Here is a 15,554-nt window from a genome sequence, read left to right as displayed (position 1 = left end):
TCAGGGGCGGCCGTCGCGGGGGGAGACTCAGAGGTGCCCCCCCTCCTTCCCAGCCCCAGTTCGGGGGCTGCCGCGGCCAGGGAGAGACGGCACATCCGTCGCATTAGAAAGGTGAGACTACTGATATTAAAATATGAAGTGTGTGATTTTATTTGTAGAACAAAAAACATTAATTATATATATATATCGTGCTTTTATCCAAAGTGCTTTACAGTACTTAGCTAACAGTACAAACAACATTTGGAAAGATCATTAAGTGGTCCGCCGAGAGCCTCAGCGATTGAAAAAAAAAAAAGTTTGAGAACCCCTGCCCTAGCCTATGTTACTGTACACCGTGGACAAGCACTGCCTCATTCACTGCACTTTCCAAGATGCCCTTTACAAGGTCATTAGAAAACGGTAAGGCTGTTCTGCTGTGTTATCTGAGACACAATAAACCAGGTAATTAAAGACCGTGTCAGAAGGCAGGGTAATGAGGCACAGTTAGGGTTGCAGGTGGAACTTTCAATTCGGTACTTCCTGATTGTTCAGGGCTTAATTATGCAACCTGCGCATTCCCTTCGCATACTTTCTGCGTAGTAGTCTGCAAAGAGAAAGTCAGATTACGGGGTGATGATTTCATCCCTTGTGGTCCTCCCCCAGAAACGCTGCACTGTATGCAATCCCCTCCACTGCGTTATTGGGTCAGTCTGTTCCCTGTGCCTCTCCCTAGTACTTTAGTCTAGAGGGATGCACACAGGTCAGGCTAAAGACTAGGTTGGGCAGCTGTGCGTTACAGGCAGTGGAATAACGCGAAGAGCAGAACAAGCCCGTGTTTCTGTGTGCAAGGAAGGCGCTGAAGAGCGATCGTTAATAAATGACCCCCTCCCTCCCCACAGCTCTCACCAAGCGGCAGCGCTCTGCCCAAGCCCCTTTCCCGGCTGGCAGCGCTGTTCAGCCCGCAGCAAGGGAGCGCGTGTGGGCGGCTGTGTGGGCAGCTGCCAGCGCGGAGCTGTGTGCGCTCCATGCCCAGGCGGGCGGGAGAGAGCCGCGGCCGCCGGAGGGGCGGAGAGAGCGGGCGCGAAGGCGGCGCTGCTGCTGGGAGGGGGTTTGACATCAGTTCCCCTGTAGGAGTTTCAGTAAATGCCACAAGCCGAAGGCGCGGAGCCCTGGGCGGCGGAGGAGGCTGCAGCTGCCCCCGGTGGGAGCCGACCCGCCTGCCAGGGGTGAGCCCGGCCCCCGCCTGCCCCATCGCGGACACCGCGCGGAGCAGAGCCTGGGCGCCCCGGGCGCAGGCAGCCCACCTCCCGGCCGTGCATGCGGCTCTGGATCTCCTTCCCCTGGGTGCCGGGCTGAGGCGGGCGGGGGCCCCCCGACCTCCCGGGCGAGCGACCAGTCCCCGCAGTCCCCGCGGGGGGTCCCCTTGCTCCCGCTCCGGCCGGAGGCGGGGCGGCCCCCCTGGCCGGCCGGGCGGGCAGGATGAGCGGCGGCCGCAGCGGCCGGGCGGCGGTGAAGATGGAGGCCCCGTTCTACCCCGAGGAGGGGCTGGAGCTGCTGCCCGACTTCGTGCCGCTGCCCGGCTTCGGCCCCGGGGCAGGGGTGGAGGCGGCGGGGCACAAGCTGCTGCTCGGGGCCGGTAAGAAGCGAGAGATGGCGGCGGGGGCGGCCGCCTCCCCCTCGGCGCTGCCGGGGTCCTACACCCTGCGGCCGCCCGGCGGCACCCGGAGCGGCGCGGCGCTGAGGCTCATCCCCGCCGCGGGGGGAGGAGCCGGCGGCAGGGGCGGCCCGGAGGCGGCTCTGCTGGCGGCCGGGTCCCCCGCGGAGCTGCCGCTGCTGAAGCTGCCGCCCGCGGCGGACCTGGAGCAGCTGCTGATCCAAGGCAGCGCCGGCCTGGGCCCCGCCAGCCCCTGCCCCGCCGCCGCCCCGCCCCCCGCGGCCGGGCCCTTCCTCTACCGCCAGCAGGTGACGCAGGAGCAGGAGGGATTCGCCGACGGCTTCGTCAAGGCCCTGGCCGACCTGCACAAGCAGAACCAGCTGCTGGGGGCGCCGCTCTCCCCGGGGCCCTGCCGGCCCGCCGCCGACCCGCCCGCCGTCTACACCACCCTCGGCAGCTTCCACCCGGCCGGGCCGCTCAGCCCCGCGGGCGGCGCCTACTCCGCCGCCCCGCCGGGCCTGCCCTTCCCCGCCCCCGCTCCCGCTCCCGGCGCCGCCAGGGCCCTGGAGGAGCCGCAGACCGTGCCCGAGGCGCCCCCGCCGGGCGAGGCCGGCAGCAGCGCCCCGACGCCGCCGTCGCTGTCGCCGCTGGACGCGGAGAGCCAGGAGCGGCTGAAGGCCGAGCGGAAGCGGCTGCGGAACCGCATCGCGGCCTCCAAGTGCCGGCGGCGGAAGCTGGAGCGGATCGCGCGGCTGGAGGAGAAGGTGAAGGCGCTGAAGGGGCAGAACGCGGAGCTGGCCGCCACCGCCAGCCTGCTGCGGGCCCAGGTCACCCAGCTGCAGGGCCGCGTCCGCAGCCACCTCTCCAGCGGCTGCCACCTCAGCGCCGCCGGCCCGCCCGCCCCGCCGCCCGAGGGCCCCGCCGAGCCGCAGACCAGCGCCTGCTGAAGCCGCGGGCCGGAGCGGGACAGACACTGCCCGGGGGACGGGCCCGGAACCGCGCCTCGGAACCTCCGGGCGCTTTGCCGGGGGGGAGCCAGAGGCCACCGGCCCCAGCGCGCTGCCGCGGCGGCGAAGGAAAGAACTTCGCGTTTCCAGAGTCGGCTTCAAACAGTCCGGAGTCGGCGGGGGATTTGATTGTGAGGGCAGCCCCAGGGCCTAGCAGGGGGGAAATAGGGAGTCAAAGGTTAGAGATTATTGTCCAATAGAGAATTTTAATTGAAGGTCCGTCTTTATTTATTGATGCCTGGGAAGGAAGCACAGTACAGAAGTTGGGTATTCAATGTCTTGTCAGGTCTATTTATGTGGCAGTGAGTACAAAAGATTTTTTTTTATATTGGGTATTTAACTTTTAAAGCTGACTTCAGGAGAAATTCCTACGCTTCAAAGTGAAGGGGGTTTGGGGGTTGTTTTCCAAAGTTCCCGTGAAGAACGTGAGAGAGCTGTAACGAGTTCAGAACTAAAATAACCCCCGTTTACAGAAAGTCAACTTTATTTTTCTGCAAAAGGCATAATTCCTAATACACCTTAATATAGTGTGTAGTGATGGTTCAATATGTTTATTCAGAGCTTGAAAAGAAGCTAAAATTATACATTTTTTAAAAAAAAGTGTGTGTGTATATAAAACAAAATGTGGCAATGGTATTTCTTGGTATTGAAAGGAATTTTTTTTTTTTAAATTGTTTTGCTGCAGAGTAGCTTTTAATTTGCAGCTGGCAATTAAGACATGCAAGTAAAGCACTTGAATGGGTCTGGTTTTAAAATCTAGCCTTAGCTGATAGAGATTCTGCCAGGTAACAGGTTAGAATGAACCATATTTAATTACAGATTCAACTGTAAGAAAATACTCTTATAGATCATAAGCTCCATATTATTTCTTGTGCTAGTGCAAACTTGGAGCGTTGGTATATATATTTATTTATTGAAACTTGAAACTTTTTGGATGTCACCTAAACCTTATTTTTATAGCAAACGCATACTAGTGGAAGAAATTAATTTGGCAGAAGAGCGTCATTTATGCCTTTTCTTTCACTGTGCACATTCCAGTTCTGCTTGCTCTTTATGGGGTATAGTAGCAATTCAATGCTACCCAGAAAAGGGCTCAGATTTGTTTTTTAGCTCTAACAGTTATTATGGTAACTCCATTGTATTATGTTTGAATAAATCATAGAAACATAATGGAGAACTAGATTTATTTTTTCAGAAGAAATATGTAAATAATATTTTCTTGTTCTATTTTATTCTAAAGACATTTTTCTAGTTGCCTAGGGAGGGGAAGAGTCAAAAGTCAGAATGTGAGATGAGTTTCTGGGCGGAAGAGTCCGGTGTGATTTATTTATTTTTGCCTAGAATTTACTAATAAGGGATAGAAAAGGAACGGTTTTCTCTGCTTAGACTTAATCCTTGCTTTTGGGGATTCTCTGGATAAATAGCAAAGACCATGTTATGGGCCGATTTGCTTTTTTACGACCCTTTGATATGCATGTTCTGAGCACTTCTGCAAATCAAGTTTTATTCAGTCTTGTGGCTCGGTACAATTAAATGTTCACTTTCAGCACGAACTCTTAAGGTTCACTCAACAAGAAACCCTGTCTTCACTTAGGCCCTGATCCTGGATCTGCCCATACTCCAAACCACTGAAGTCAGTGGGGTTCAGCATGAGCAGATCCAGTTGCAGGATGGGGCCCAGCATAGTCTTTTAAAATATTTTAACTAATATAGTTTGTTTTATAAGCATGATCAATTAAACCAATTCCGTAACTGTTTTATATCATCCATGTCCTCTTCTGAAAGCTACTTCAGCTATGCTTTCAAAGGCATGAAGGGGAATTGATATGCATACAATGTTTTTTACTTGTAAAGAGAGACTTGTGAGCGGGTTAATTTAAAACAGCATAGCTGGAAATGTAAATTGTGTGAGGCTTCCCCGTGTCAGGCCTGGGACACACTTAGCACAGATGAGTTCAATGAGTCGTGGAGATGCAAACCACGTTAATCATTTAAAAACTGAGTAAAGTTATAGCATAGTCAGAGCCAAAATGAATGATTTCAACGATAGTCTAAAACTCCCTTCTTCTGTCCTAAGAATTGTGTATTAGAAATACTAGCGAACAAATGCAATGCCGCTTAATTCTTAGGAAGTAAATACAACGTAAAGATCTTTTGCTAAGCATTCAGTCAGTTTCACCACACTAATAGAATTCAACCAGTAATAATGGGCCATATCTGGCAAATGTGTTTAAAAATGAACCAGTGCTTAGTACATGGAAAAACTGTGTTTGCAAAGTTGATGGTGCAGAAGTAGAGAATCGATTAATTTTTCACACTTAAACACAAGCTTTACATAATGAGGGAAGGAGGTAACCCTACTTAATAAACAAATTTGCATTGAGTGCTCTGCACTGGCAATGTTCCTACTTCATGGAAAATATACTAAATATTTTGATGATACAGCACAGTGGTCAACTCCTGTAATTTCAAATGAAAGTGGGGGAGGTGGTTGAAGACTTTCTAGTAGTACCCGAGGAAAAGGCTGAAAAACACCTGACACTTGCTGCAGTCTAGTCCATTTTGTAGGTGCTCTTTGCTCATCAGAAGTATTTAAAGATATAGCTTTAAATAAAGGCACTGTCTATCATTTCCGATAGGGATAATTCACCAATATCTAGAGAAGGGGATGAGCTCCATGAAGAGAAATCACCACAACCTTGCTTCCAAAATGGTGGCAGAATTATAATATGGGGCCGGTGAGGAGCATAGCACTATTAGGGCTACAAAACATCACTTGGTTTCTCCAGTGATACCTCCACAATTGCTACATGGCACGTTATTCTCACCAAAGTCTTATCCGACCTCATCTTGAATGTCTGCAATGTTGTTTTTATGACTACCTTCTTAAGTCTGTTCTACCATTCTTTTTAGCTTGTAATATTAAGCCTAAGCTTTCTTTACTTCAGTCCATTGTTGCTTGTCGGACCATCTTTTAAAATATTATAATACCCTGTTTATTTCCCTCAGTCTTTTATGTCATCTGATCCTGTATCATTTTTGTTGCTTTTTGTATTTCTCCTAGTTTTTCTTCATTGTTCCTGAATTTTCAGAACCAATAAAGTACACAACAAATGCACCAAGTATGGTCTCATTAGGCCATTTTAGACCCTGATATCTGGTAAAATTTTCAAAACCACTTAAGTGACTTGGATGCTTACATCCTGTTTTCAAAAGTGACAGGCACTTAGAAGCCTAACTCTCATTAAAAGTTGACTTTTAATGAGACTCTAGGACTTTGAACATTTTACCCATCCTCGTAGACTTATATCTGATCTCTTCACACTCATTCCTGATGCTGACTGTTCAAGCAAAAGATTCTCATATCTGCAATTTATCATCACTACCAGTCAGTCTTGCACTGTTTTCCAGACAGGTCCAATATCTCGTGGTCACTCTACCTGTGTGTTACTATTTTGTGTTTCTCATCAGCAAAGTTGATTGCAGTTGAATTGAAACCTTCCTTTAGATCTAGAATATAAAAATATTACTCTGTGCTAAAAAGCATTGGTCCATAGTATTTAATTGGTACTTATGTTTGGAATGTCTTTGTGTCTAGGTGCTACAGGAAGGTGGTGGTGGTTCAGTAGATGACATTTATTCTTCTGATTTAGTGTTAAACCCAACATCCCATGGATGGTGGGAGGAGTACTTGTGGTCTCCTCGGGCACTGGGGTGGGAGCTATGGGCAACTGATCTACTGCCCACGCTGACTTGGAGTATGGAAAACATGTTCCGCTGCTAGTGATTTGTGGTTCCATTCCTAGAAGAGCTGTTTAATTCACTCCTCGCTCAGAATGTGTAGTGACATCGCCCAATTTCATCAGCTGGCCTGAACCATCAGCATGGTTGTTACAGGATTCCTGTAATGGGTTTTTCCCCTCCGCTTCTGGATATAAACTGCGTCAAGCTCAGATGTGGAATCCAAACACCATTGGTATTCTAATAAATGTGTTTTGTTCTAGTTCTGTTTCCCCTGTTCTTTAGTTAAAAAGGAAAAGAGTGACAAGACTAACTGAATTGTGATGTTGGTAAATAAGTAGATGGCACTCTTCTCTCTTAGTTCAGTACTGAACTAATGTCACAGTGCATTTCTGGGATGCGCTGTTCTGTTGGAGGTCCTATCTGCCAGAAGAGGCATAAAGACAATGTCCTGAGTGGAACTTATAATTTAGGTGGCATAGATATGGTGCTCCTAGTTAGGCCAACCAAACCTCTAGTGTAGACGCAACCAGGCTAATGGAAGAATCCTTCTGTCAGCCTAGCTTCTGTCACTCAGGGAGGTAGAGTTCGGACCTAGAGCATCAGGAAAAACCCCTTTCAGTGCTGTAGGCTTCATCTACGCTATGGGTTATGCCAGCATAGCTTCAGGGCCGTAGCTATGCCTCACTGTAGTCCCTGTTGTGTAGCTATGGCCTATGTCAGTAAAGATCTCATGGCACTTTCCCCAGAGTATGGGGTGTCTTATCAAGGCACAGGTGTCGAATTACAGCTTGAGCAATTACATTCTGCATACCTAAAATTCCTACTCCATTTTCAATGATACAGACTATCCTGTCATATACCAACATTGACTAGAGAAGAGCAATGCTACAGCAGCTCTCATTTCACCTCTGTGGCGGCTGCATTTGAGTGTTTGGATGGAGTAGTCTCTAAATATCACTTTTATATCTTGGATTAAATGATCCTGTCTCATCGTAAAATGCTGTTTGAATAGGTCCCAATATTAAACCCTGAATTATCCTACATGATGTGATTGTCAACATAGCAATCTTGCTATGAACGGCTACTTCGCTTATTTGGCAACCAATTTCTAATCTGTGGTATGGGATTTTTAACTAATGGTATTTATTTATTTATTCATTTATCCTATAAGATTATTCTGGCCATTGATATTCAAATATACATTACATCTCCTTTATGTCCTAATCATTAGTCACACTGCAGATGGTAGTTGGATTGCCATGACGTAACTAAATTTTATATATTGATTCCTGCCTGAATGTATTGTATGGATGCCTGCCTAATAAGCCAACTGTTTCTTGGTTTTTACTTCATATTCTTAAAGTTAAGTGACAAATTAACTTTTTCTTGAAGGTTATTTTCAGAGTTCCTGAAACTTCCTGGGGAGGGGGAGGGAGAAGTACCAAAAAATAATTACATACAATTACATAAAATAATTACAGTGAAATTGCTAGAGACAGTAGTTGGAGGGGTAAACAAAGATGATGAAAAAAGTATTACATAATTATTGTTTGTAATACTTTTTTCATAATCTCTGTTTACCCCTCCAACTACTGTTTCTAGCAATTTCACTGTTTCCTTCACAGGGTTTTCTGATTTCCTTCCTCTTATCCCTTTTTCATTGATGTGAAGTACACATTTGACAAATACTCGATTTGTGTGCTAACATTGCCGTTTTCCCCAGTATTTTTATTTGGTTAAATAGTGATGTGACCAGGAACAAAATCACCTGGCTTTTACTCTCCTTCTTGGTGATCAGATTCTGTTTGTCGTCAGCGTTGAGCACAGTGACTTTATAGGCTATTCAGATATACAGAATCTGGCAGGCAGCCTCCCTTATGAAAACATGTAGGAAGATGAGCAAGGGAAAGTGAAGTCTTGACCGGGCAGCTTTCAGTGTGTGAAGATAAACCTGCAAATTCTGATTGCAAAGCCCCAATCTCTTGCTACAATGCAACCTTGGGTACAATAAGTCCTAATTCTGTGGTACTAATTACATGACAACTACTCCTGTGATTCACTGAAGAAACTTCTCGAGTTGAATTAAATCTTCTCGAAACTAGAGTATTTCAGCAAACTTTGTTCCAATTACCTCTTCGAAGAAGGTTGTCAACAAAATCAGAGTTTATGGAGAGTCTCAATGCTCTGGGTGAGAAATGTTGCATTTAATATGGAAACCATATTCTATTGTGGAGGGCAAAGTGTGTTAAACTGCTAAGCAATCTTGTGCCACTCAAATGTTTTCTATCATGCTATGCATCCCTTTTGTGAAGTGACTTGCAACCTGTTCATGCTGTTAGACTTATCAGACATAAAGAAGAGAGAGATGTTGGCTCAGAGCAGGAACATAATTTACTTTTGCACTGTGGGATCTACGATGGCAAGTGCTGGTAATACAGTTTTCAGAAAACAGGAGGAAAAAAGAGCATGAAAAAGATCCTGTGTAGTGTGTACTAATGGGACAAACATCCAAATAGCTTTAACTGAAATTTTACAGTTTGGACTGTCTTCCAAAACCACTTTGGATTGACCTTGTTTAGCCACTGGTCCCTGTTTGACTTTATGGCTACTGGCTAGACGCTCTTTCTAAATTGCTTCTGAAGTTCGTTGCAGACAGAAAAGAGGCCTAAGATGGAACTCCACTTATATGTTGAAACAACTCATACAAACAGGGTGTGCATGTCAAGGAATCAAAATCCACATCCCCAATGGCTTTCCAGTGGGATATTGCTAATGAGAATTGGTACACTGGAAGCAACCCAAGCTGGCATCTATGTTTTGGTACTAGCTATGTCCTTTGAAAATGTATGTATGCTTAAGTCAATGATTCTCAACCGGTGTACACAGAGGTCTTCCAGGATGTACCTAACTCACCTAGATCAGTCTCTCAACCTGGGGGTTAGAATGGTCGCAAGTGCAGGGCCTGCATTGCCCACGCCCCAGGGGGCCCTGTGAAGCTAAGATACATGCTTAACCCCCAGGCAGCGAGGCTTGGACTTCAGATAAGGCTTGCAAGTGAAACACTGGTTCAAGTATCACACTGTAATGTAAATACAATATGTATATTCCAGTCAACTTTATTATACGATAAAAATGAGAAAGTCAGCAATTTTTCAGTCGCAGTGTGGCTGTGACACTTTTGTAGTTTTAGGTCTGATTTTGTAACCAAGTAGTTAAGTGAGGTGAAACTTGGGGGGGGGGACAAGGCAAATCAGACTCTTGAAAGGGGTACAGTAGTCGGGAAAGGTTGAGAACCACTGCGCTAAGTTGTTGACAAAAGCATAAATACTACGAATGCAGAAATACTGAATTTTGTCTCTTTGTGGTTCCACCCGTAACTAATTCTAAAGTCAGGCCGCTTCTTGTGCCCGATATGTGCGTTTCAGTATTATCCCTTCAGCTCAGATATCCTCTATCAATGCCAGAGTAGCCAACAAATCAAAGCTTTGCTGAACAAATCTGATTAAAGCATGCAAATATCTATGAATTCAAAGCAAGAACTAAATACTTCCCTTTATCTAATCTAGCCATCCAGGGATACAAAATTAAAGGAACTGCAGTTTCTTCATCTGTAATGAACATGACAGCGAAGTATGTAACAGAACTGTACATTCCATATGCCAGCAATCAAATAGTAGGGTGGAAGCCCTGCATAATTATGCTAAATCTTGTTGTGATTGCAAGGTCACTTTTAGAAGTTCTGCCAAACAGCATTTCTGCCAAGAGGCAGTTCAGAACTGATGATGCAGAGAACATGGTTATTTTATAATACCGTTTATCACTGATACATTTTAAGCATTACAGGTCATGGCTGCAAACTGAATGGAAGGTCACCGTACATAATAGCTGCTCTGAATTAGCATTAAAATTATTGCCTCCCAGTGTTTGCTTTTTTAAATACAATGAAAAAAAATCCATATTCCCAGCGTGCATAGTTGTGAATTCAGTTGAACAGCTATTTCTGTCAGTTACGAATACTGCATGTTATACCGCTAAAGAAGTAGCTAATGAAATAACCTAATTAGTACATCCACTTCTGGAGAAATCCTAGTGGTTGCTATAGATATACTTTGGCGCGGTTCACTGTGTGGCTCTGATAAAAAACAGTCTGTAAAAGATTGAGAGGTTTACACAGACCGCCTACCTGTGCGAAGTGGATTGCCAAGTGTTTGCACTGGCTGAATGGCTGTTTGTCAGATCTCTAAAGCTGAGCAAACACTAACTGTAGTATTTTAAGATTTTGTGTCTTTAGATTAGTTCTTGATTATCTTGCTCATCCTTCCCCAATTTGAGCGTATTTAAGTTAATGAAGATTTTATTTATATATAAAAGCTTCTCAGTGCAACTGTGAGGTAGGCACTGGTAAGTGTTCTGGCTCTCAAATGAAGAAAGCTGGAAGATGCTAAAAGCCAGATTTTTTTCAATCGAGCTCATGTCGGGACCAAAATGGAGTGGCCCAATTTTTCAGATAGTCAGCAACCAGCAGGTGAGACTTTGCAGAACTATGTGGAATTCCTTCCCTCCCCCCCCCCCCCCAATCACCTTTAGCCTTGAGGCCCAGCAAGGGCAATATCCAGTCTGGAACCAGGGATAATTTTTGTATACATCAAAATGGTATAACTGTAAAGTCCATTTATCTTGCAGCGCTATAGAGCTAGAAATAGAAGCTTACCTGTGGAAAGAGGAGATTCCCTAATGGGGAACACAGCACTCCTGTCTGACCTGTGAAAGCCAGAGATATTGAAGCGTAAGCTTGGGATTTTTAGGTACAAGGTAGATTTCATGGCTGTTTCTAAGCCCTGTAGAGTTGGTCTAAGGAGCCTGGCTTCACAGGTAAAAGGATATAAAAGTTCTGGTTTAAAAAAACCTTCCATTTTTCAGTAGCAGAGACTATATAGAACATACAATGGTGTGGCATGTAGTAAATACTTACTGGCACTTACTTGGGATAGCTTACTTAATTCACAGGAGTTCAGAATCAGGCTGATCACATAGGGCAATCTGTGCAAAAAGAACAAACAGAGGAGACTCAGAAATGAGGTTCCAGATTCTCACTGTGCCACTTTTCCTATTTAATATCCATCACAAGAGGAAGACTCTTCAAAATGGTGGGTAGGTAATGACTCCGGTAGGGTTGTTTAACACGACCAGAGTCATTACCTACCCACTGTTCTAGAGCCAATGTCATGAAATCTCATGACCACAAGCAGACAGGACCTCTGTCTTACATACACTCTGCAAGATTGCAGCTGTACAGTGCTCTCAAATACTCCTGGGGCATTAGATTGTTACTAACTTGGATCATTTTGTGCTAGTTCCTGAATCATCATTACTACTACAGCACTCAAGGGTACTTCTGGGCTCCCAAAACTTGACCTGGCCCAGTTTCTGAGATAGCAACAGAAGCCTATATGCCTGTGGTAAGCAATATGGTGCCATTTGTCCTTGCAGGTTGGGAAAATATAATGCAACCAATTTTTTAAATCACTTTGGGGAAGAAAGTCTAAAACAATAGCCTTGAAATCTTTTTGACCAGTTTTGTAGTCTTTCCACAGATACATTTAGTAAAAGTTTTCTATACTGAATACAAACTTTCTACAAATATTAAGTCAAGACTAGATTGTGTTACTCATTTAAATGTTTCCCAAACTTGTAGTCTGGAAATTCTGCCCCTCCCAGCCTTGTGACTGGTAACTTCACAATCTTTTTATCTGTAGCCATGGTAACCATCATGCACATGTGCTCAAGTAAGGTTCCTGAGTTTTGAATGTGACCCAGATGATGCAGAGCTTTGATCTGTAGTTAAGCGAAATCTGCAGTAAGGACAAACTCCAAAAGGCAGCTACTTTCCTAACTTAACAAAAAAAAAAAAGGCAAATCTCTAGTTCAGTGGTTCTTAACCAGGGGTCTGGGGCCCACTAGGGGGCCTCGAGCAGGTTTCAGGGGGGTCTCCAAGCAGGGCCAGGATTAGACTTGCTGAAGCCTTAGCAATGTAGCTTCATGGGGGGCCCCGTGGCACGGGGCCCCAGGCAAGTTCCCTGCTTGCTAGCCCCCAATGCTGGCGCTGGCTTTTTTATGCAGAAAACTAGTTGTGGCACAGGTGAGCCGTGGAGTTTTTATAGCATGCTGGGGGGGCCTCAGAAAGAAAAAGGTTGAGAACCCCTGCCCTAGTTGAAGATTGGCTCTAGAAGGAAACAAGTTTTTGCTGGTCCCTTGGGTGTTCCCTTGTATTTAAAAGATTAGAGGTATTTGGCTTATTAATACCGCCCGTTGAAAAATCAGCTCTGGGGAACAGTGCTACTTAATTGCAAATACTGTGTATTATGAAGACACGTTTAGGGTAGTTCTGGCATACGAACAACCAGTTTCAATGTACTAAGTACTGTATTTACACTGGACTAGCTTTACCACTCTCATTTTTGAACTACGTTGGTGCGGGGAAGAATTAAAAAAAAAAAAACTAAGTTAAAGGTGCAGTATAGGGTTAGTGCAGTTATTGGCTTTCATGTTTAAAAGTGAGCTAGTTTGCATAGTGTGACATGAGAGATGAAATTTAAGGGACTATTCAGCTGAAATTCTGCCTCCCATCACACTCTGTATTCTGAATGCACAGTTGACTCAATTGAGAAACAGGCCCACCAGCTTTGAGGCCAAAAAGGGAGGGGAGAAATCCATACCATGCTGGTGTAGGGCTGTGTGGGGATGCAGAGCTTATGTGATTGAGCATCTCTCTCTGTTGGGTCTGAGCATTTCCACTGCTCCAGTTTTCTGAATTACGGCACTGGGAGCTTGCAGTAACTCCCCACACGGGTTCATCAGGGGAGCGAGAAAGCTCGTTGGAGTGGGAACTCTCCCAGCTCTGCAGGTTTTTTGGGCTGTGATGGGGAGCTGGGGGAGGAAGGAACCGGCTGCTTCTCCTGGACAAGCTCTGTTTTTAGAGGTGTCCATCCAAGGTTGGTGGTTGTGCTCTCGCTGAAATTTCTTCCTGGGCTGACAAAGCTTCCTGTGTTAGAATGTGGTGTCCTGCTGTCCTCCCAAGAGTCGTGCCTACGGCGGCTGAGCTGGGTGGAGTCTGTGTGACTCTCTACAGAAGGGAACCGGTTTGGGCAGGCACATACCAACAACACTGGTGTGTAATGCCAGTTTCTTCAGGGGGAGGGGAAGTACTTTGGGTTGTGTGTGGGGGGCTGCCTAAGCCTAGTAGACTGGCCTAGCTGCTACAGACGTGATGGGAGGCTGGATAGAGCCCTGAAAGTTCTCACCTATAGTTGTCGTCATTCGTAGTTCTCATTAAGTTTATTACCTTTCTTTATAGAATGGAACAAAATCTATTCTTACCCTCCAACTTTTCAACTCTGTTAGCCACCACTTGAGTTCTATGGGCCCGATTCTCCATTCCAAGGAGCAGTATCGCTTTACCTGCAAGCAAAGGAGATCACATGGGCTCTCTCAGAAGGGAGAGGTAACTACTGTCATTCTCCCGCCCCCCCGCCCATATAGCCACCAGCAGCCCCACCACCGCAATGTTGCTCAAAAGCAGAACTGTGTACAAAAATCAGTCATTTAGAAACTAGAATCCCCCATTATATTCCTCCAGGGGTTTCAGACAGGTAACTAGAATGACCAGGCATTCAAGACCGAACGTAAAGAAAAGTAGCTAGTAAACCTAAGCAACTCATCCCAGATTCCACTTTGCTGCTGCAATAATGGTGATCGATTTTTTCCCAATTATTCTAAATTGTGTTTTTGTCCCTCCCTACTTGCCTCATTAACTTAACAGGTTGAGAAGAGTGAACCTCCCCGGCAGGAGGGATTTTGAAATTTGAGCAGGTACTTTTTGGAGTTGATTGAATGAGAAATTTGGGATTTATTCCTACAAACAGCCCGCTCACATTGTAAAAACGAATTTGCTTGGGTTCAGTATTACTTCAGGGTTTCTGTTTCTAGTGAGTTTTGGAATTCTGTGTGCATGTGTGTAAATTTCTGTTCTGGCTAGTGCATCATACTCACACAGAGCTAACGGATTAATTCTGTTGCATCCTGACTCCAAATTCTCTATTTTTGTCAGAACAGCCTTTCCAAGATAATTTTCGAAAGATTGGCTTTCAAACATGGTAACATTCTATACTTAAACCGGAGACTACAGGGCTTAATAAAAATGCAGCTGTGGATTATGTCTATTGGATTATTTTTACATTGCTATTGCAGATTGTAATATTAGAATCAAAATTATTAGTCAAAGTGGAAAATATTGGTTGATAACTTGCACTTGATTAAATGTAAAACAGTTGATCTTAATTTAGTGATGTGTAGGAGATACTGTATCTTTTTTAATTGACTTGAGTGGAAAATCCATGTTTACAAGTATACTCCTGGTTCCTACCAATTAATGGTAGCCAATTTAACAAAACCTGGAGGTTAAAACATACTGCAATCCGCTATCTTGGAATAGTGATCTCACTCCTGCGGCCACTGATGGCACTGGGAGCCTTGTTAGGGACTCAACAGGAGCAAGATTGGATTCTAAGTCTTTGTTTTACATGCTTAAGAGAGAAAGGCGACTTGCCTTGTGCTCTGGTTTGTGTCCCTGTGTGTCGTATATAATTTAGAAATCCACTGATCAATTTGCAATACTAGCACCTCTCTGGAGATTGCAGTTTGTTTGGGTTTTTTTCCATGGAGGGTTCGACATTTTGGAATGTATAACATTCATCCCTGTGCTGGAATTGTTTACATGCAAAGAGATTACGTGTTTGATTTTTGTAATGTGCAATTTTGTACATGCATTTTAAACTAAAAGAAGAGTTTATGAGGGAGATACGGTCTCTACTGGACTTGGCCATGAGTATTATTGCTTTGATATAAATATCTGAAAAAATAAAATTTCTTTATATTCATCTTTGTGTTATGTTACTTTGAAAATTCAGAAACTTAAGCAAGTTAAATTGGTTAGCTAAACACATTGGACATTGCCTAGATAGTCTGTATTCCTAACACGAAAGCCTAGCTTGATCTCTTGGATTAAATAGGTTGTACTCCTGCTTGGGACTTGCTAGTTGTTCCTTCTTCCAGTGCTAGCCACTTCCTTTGTTCTTCGTCTCTTAGCATTCCAAGTTAGTGATGATGGGGAA

At 45.1% G+C, this 15,554-nt stretch overlaps 1 protein-coding gene across 1 annotated transcript; it reads left to right on the top strand.

Annotated features, from left to right (window-relative positions):
• Nucleotides 1-152: 152 nt before the first annotated feature.
• LOC128838944 (transcription factor JunD-like) lies at nt 153-6,643 on the top strand. The gene has a single exon (XM_054031497.1). It carries the CDS (start codon nt 1,459-1,461, stop codon nt 2,578-2,580), a length of 1,122 nt encoding a protein of 373 aa, XP_053887472.1. The 5' UTR covers nt 153-1,458; the 3' UTR covers nt 2,581-6,643.
• The last annotated feature ends 8,911 nt before the right edge of the window (nt 6,644-15,554 follow it).

This window comes from Malaclemys terrapin, chromosome 6 (assembly GCF_027887155.1).
Source record: "Malaclemys terrapin pileata isolate rMalTer1 chromosome 6, rMalTer1.hap1, whole genome shotgun sequence".
Taxonomy (NCBI): Eukaryota; Metazoa; Chordata; order Testudines; family Emydidae; genus Malaclemys; species Malaclemys terrapin.
The sequence above is the reverse complement of the archived record's forward strand: the minus strand, read 5'-3'. Positions and strand labels throughout refer to the sequence as shown.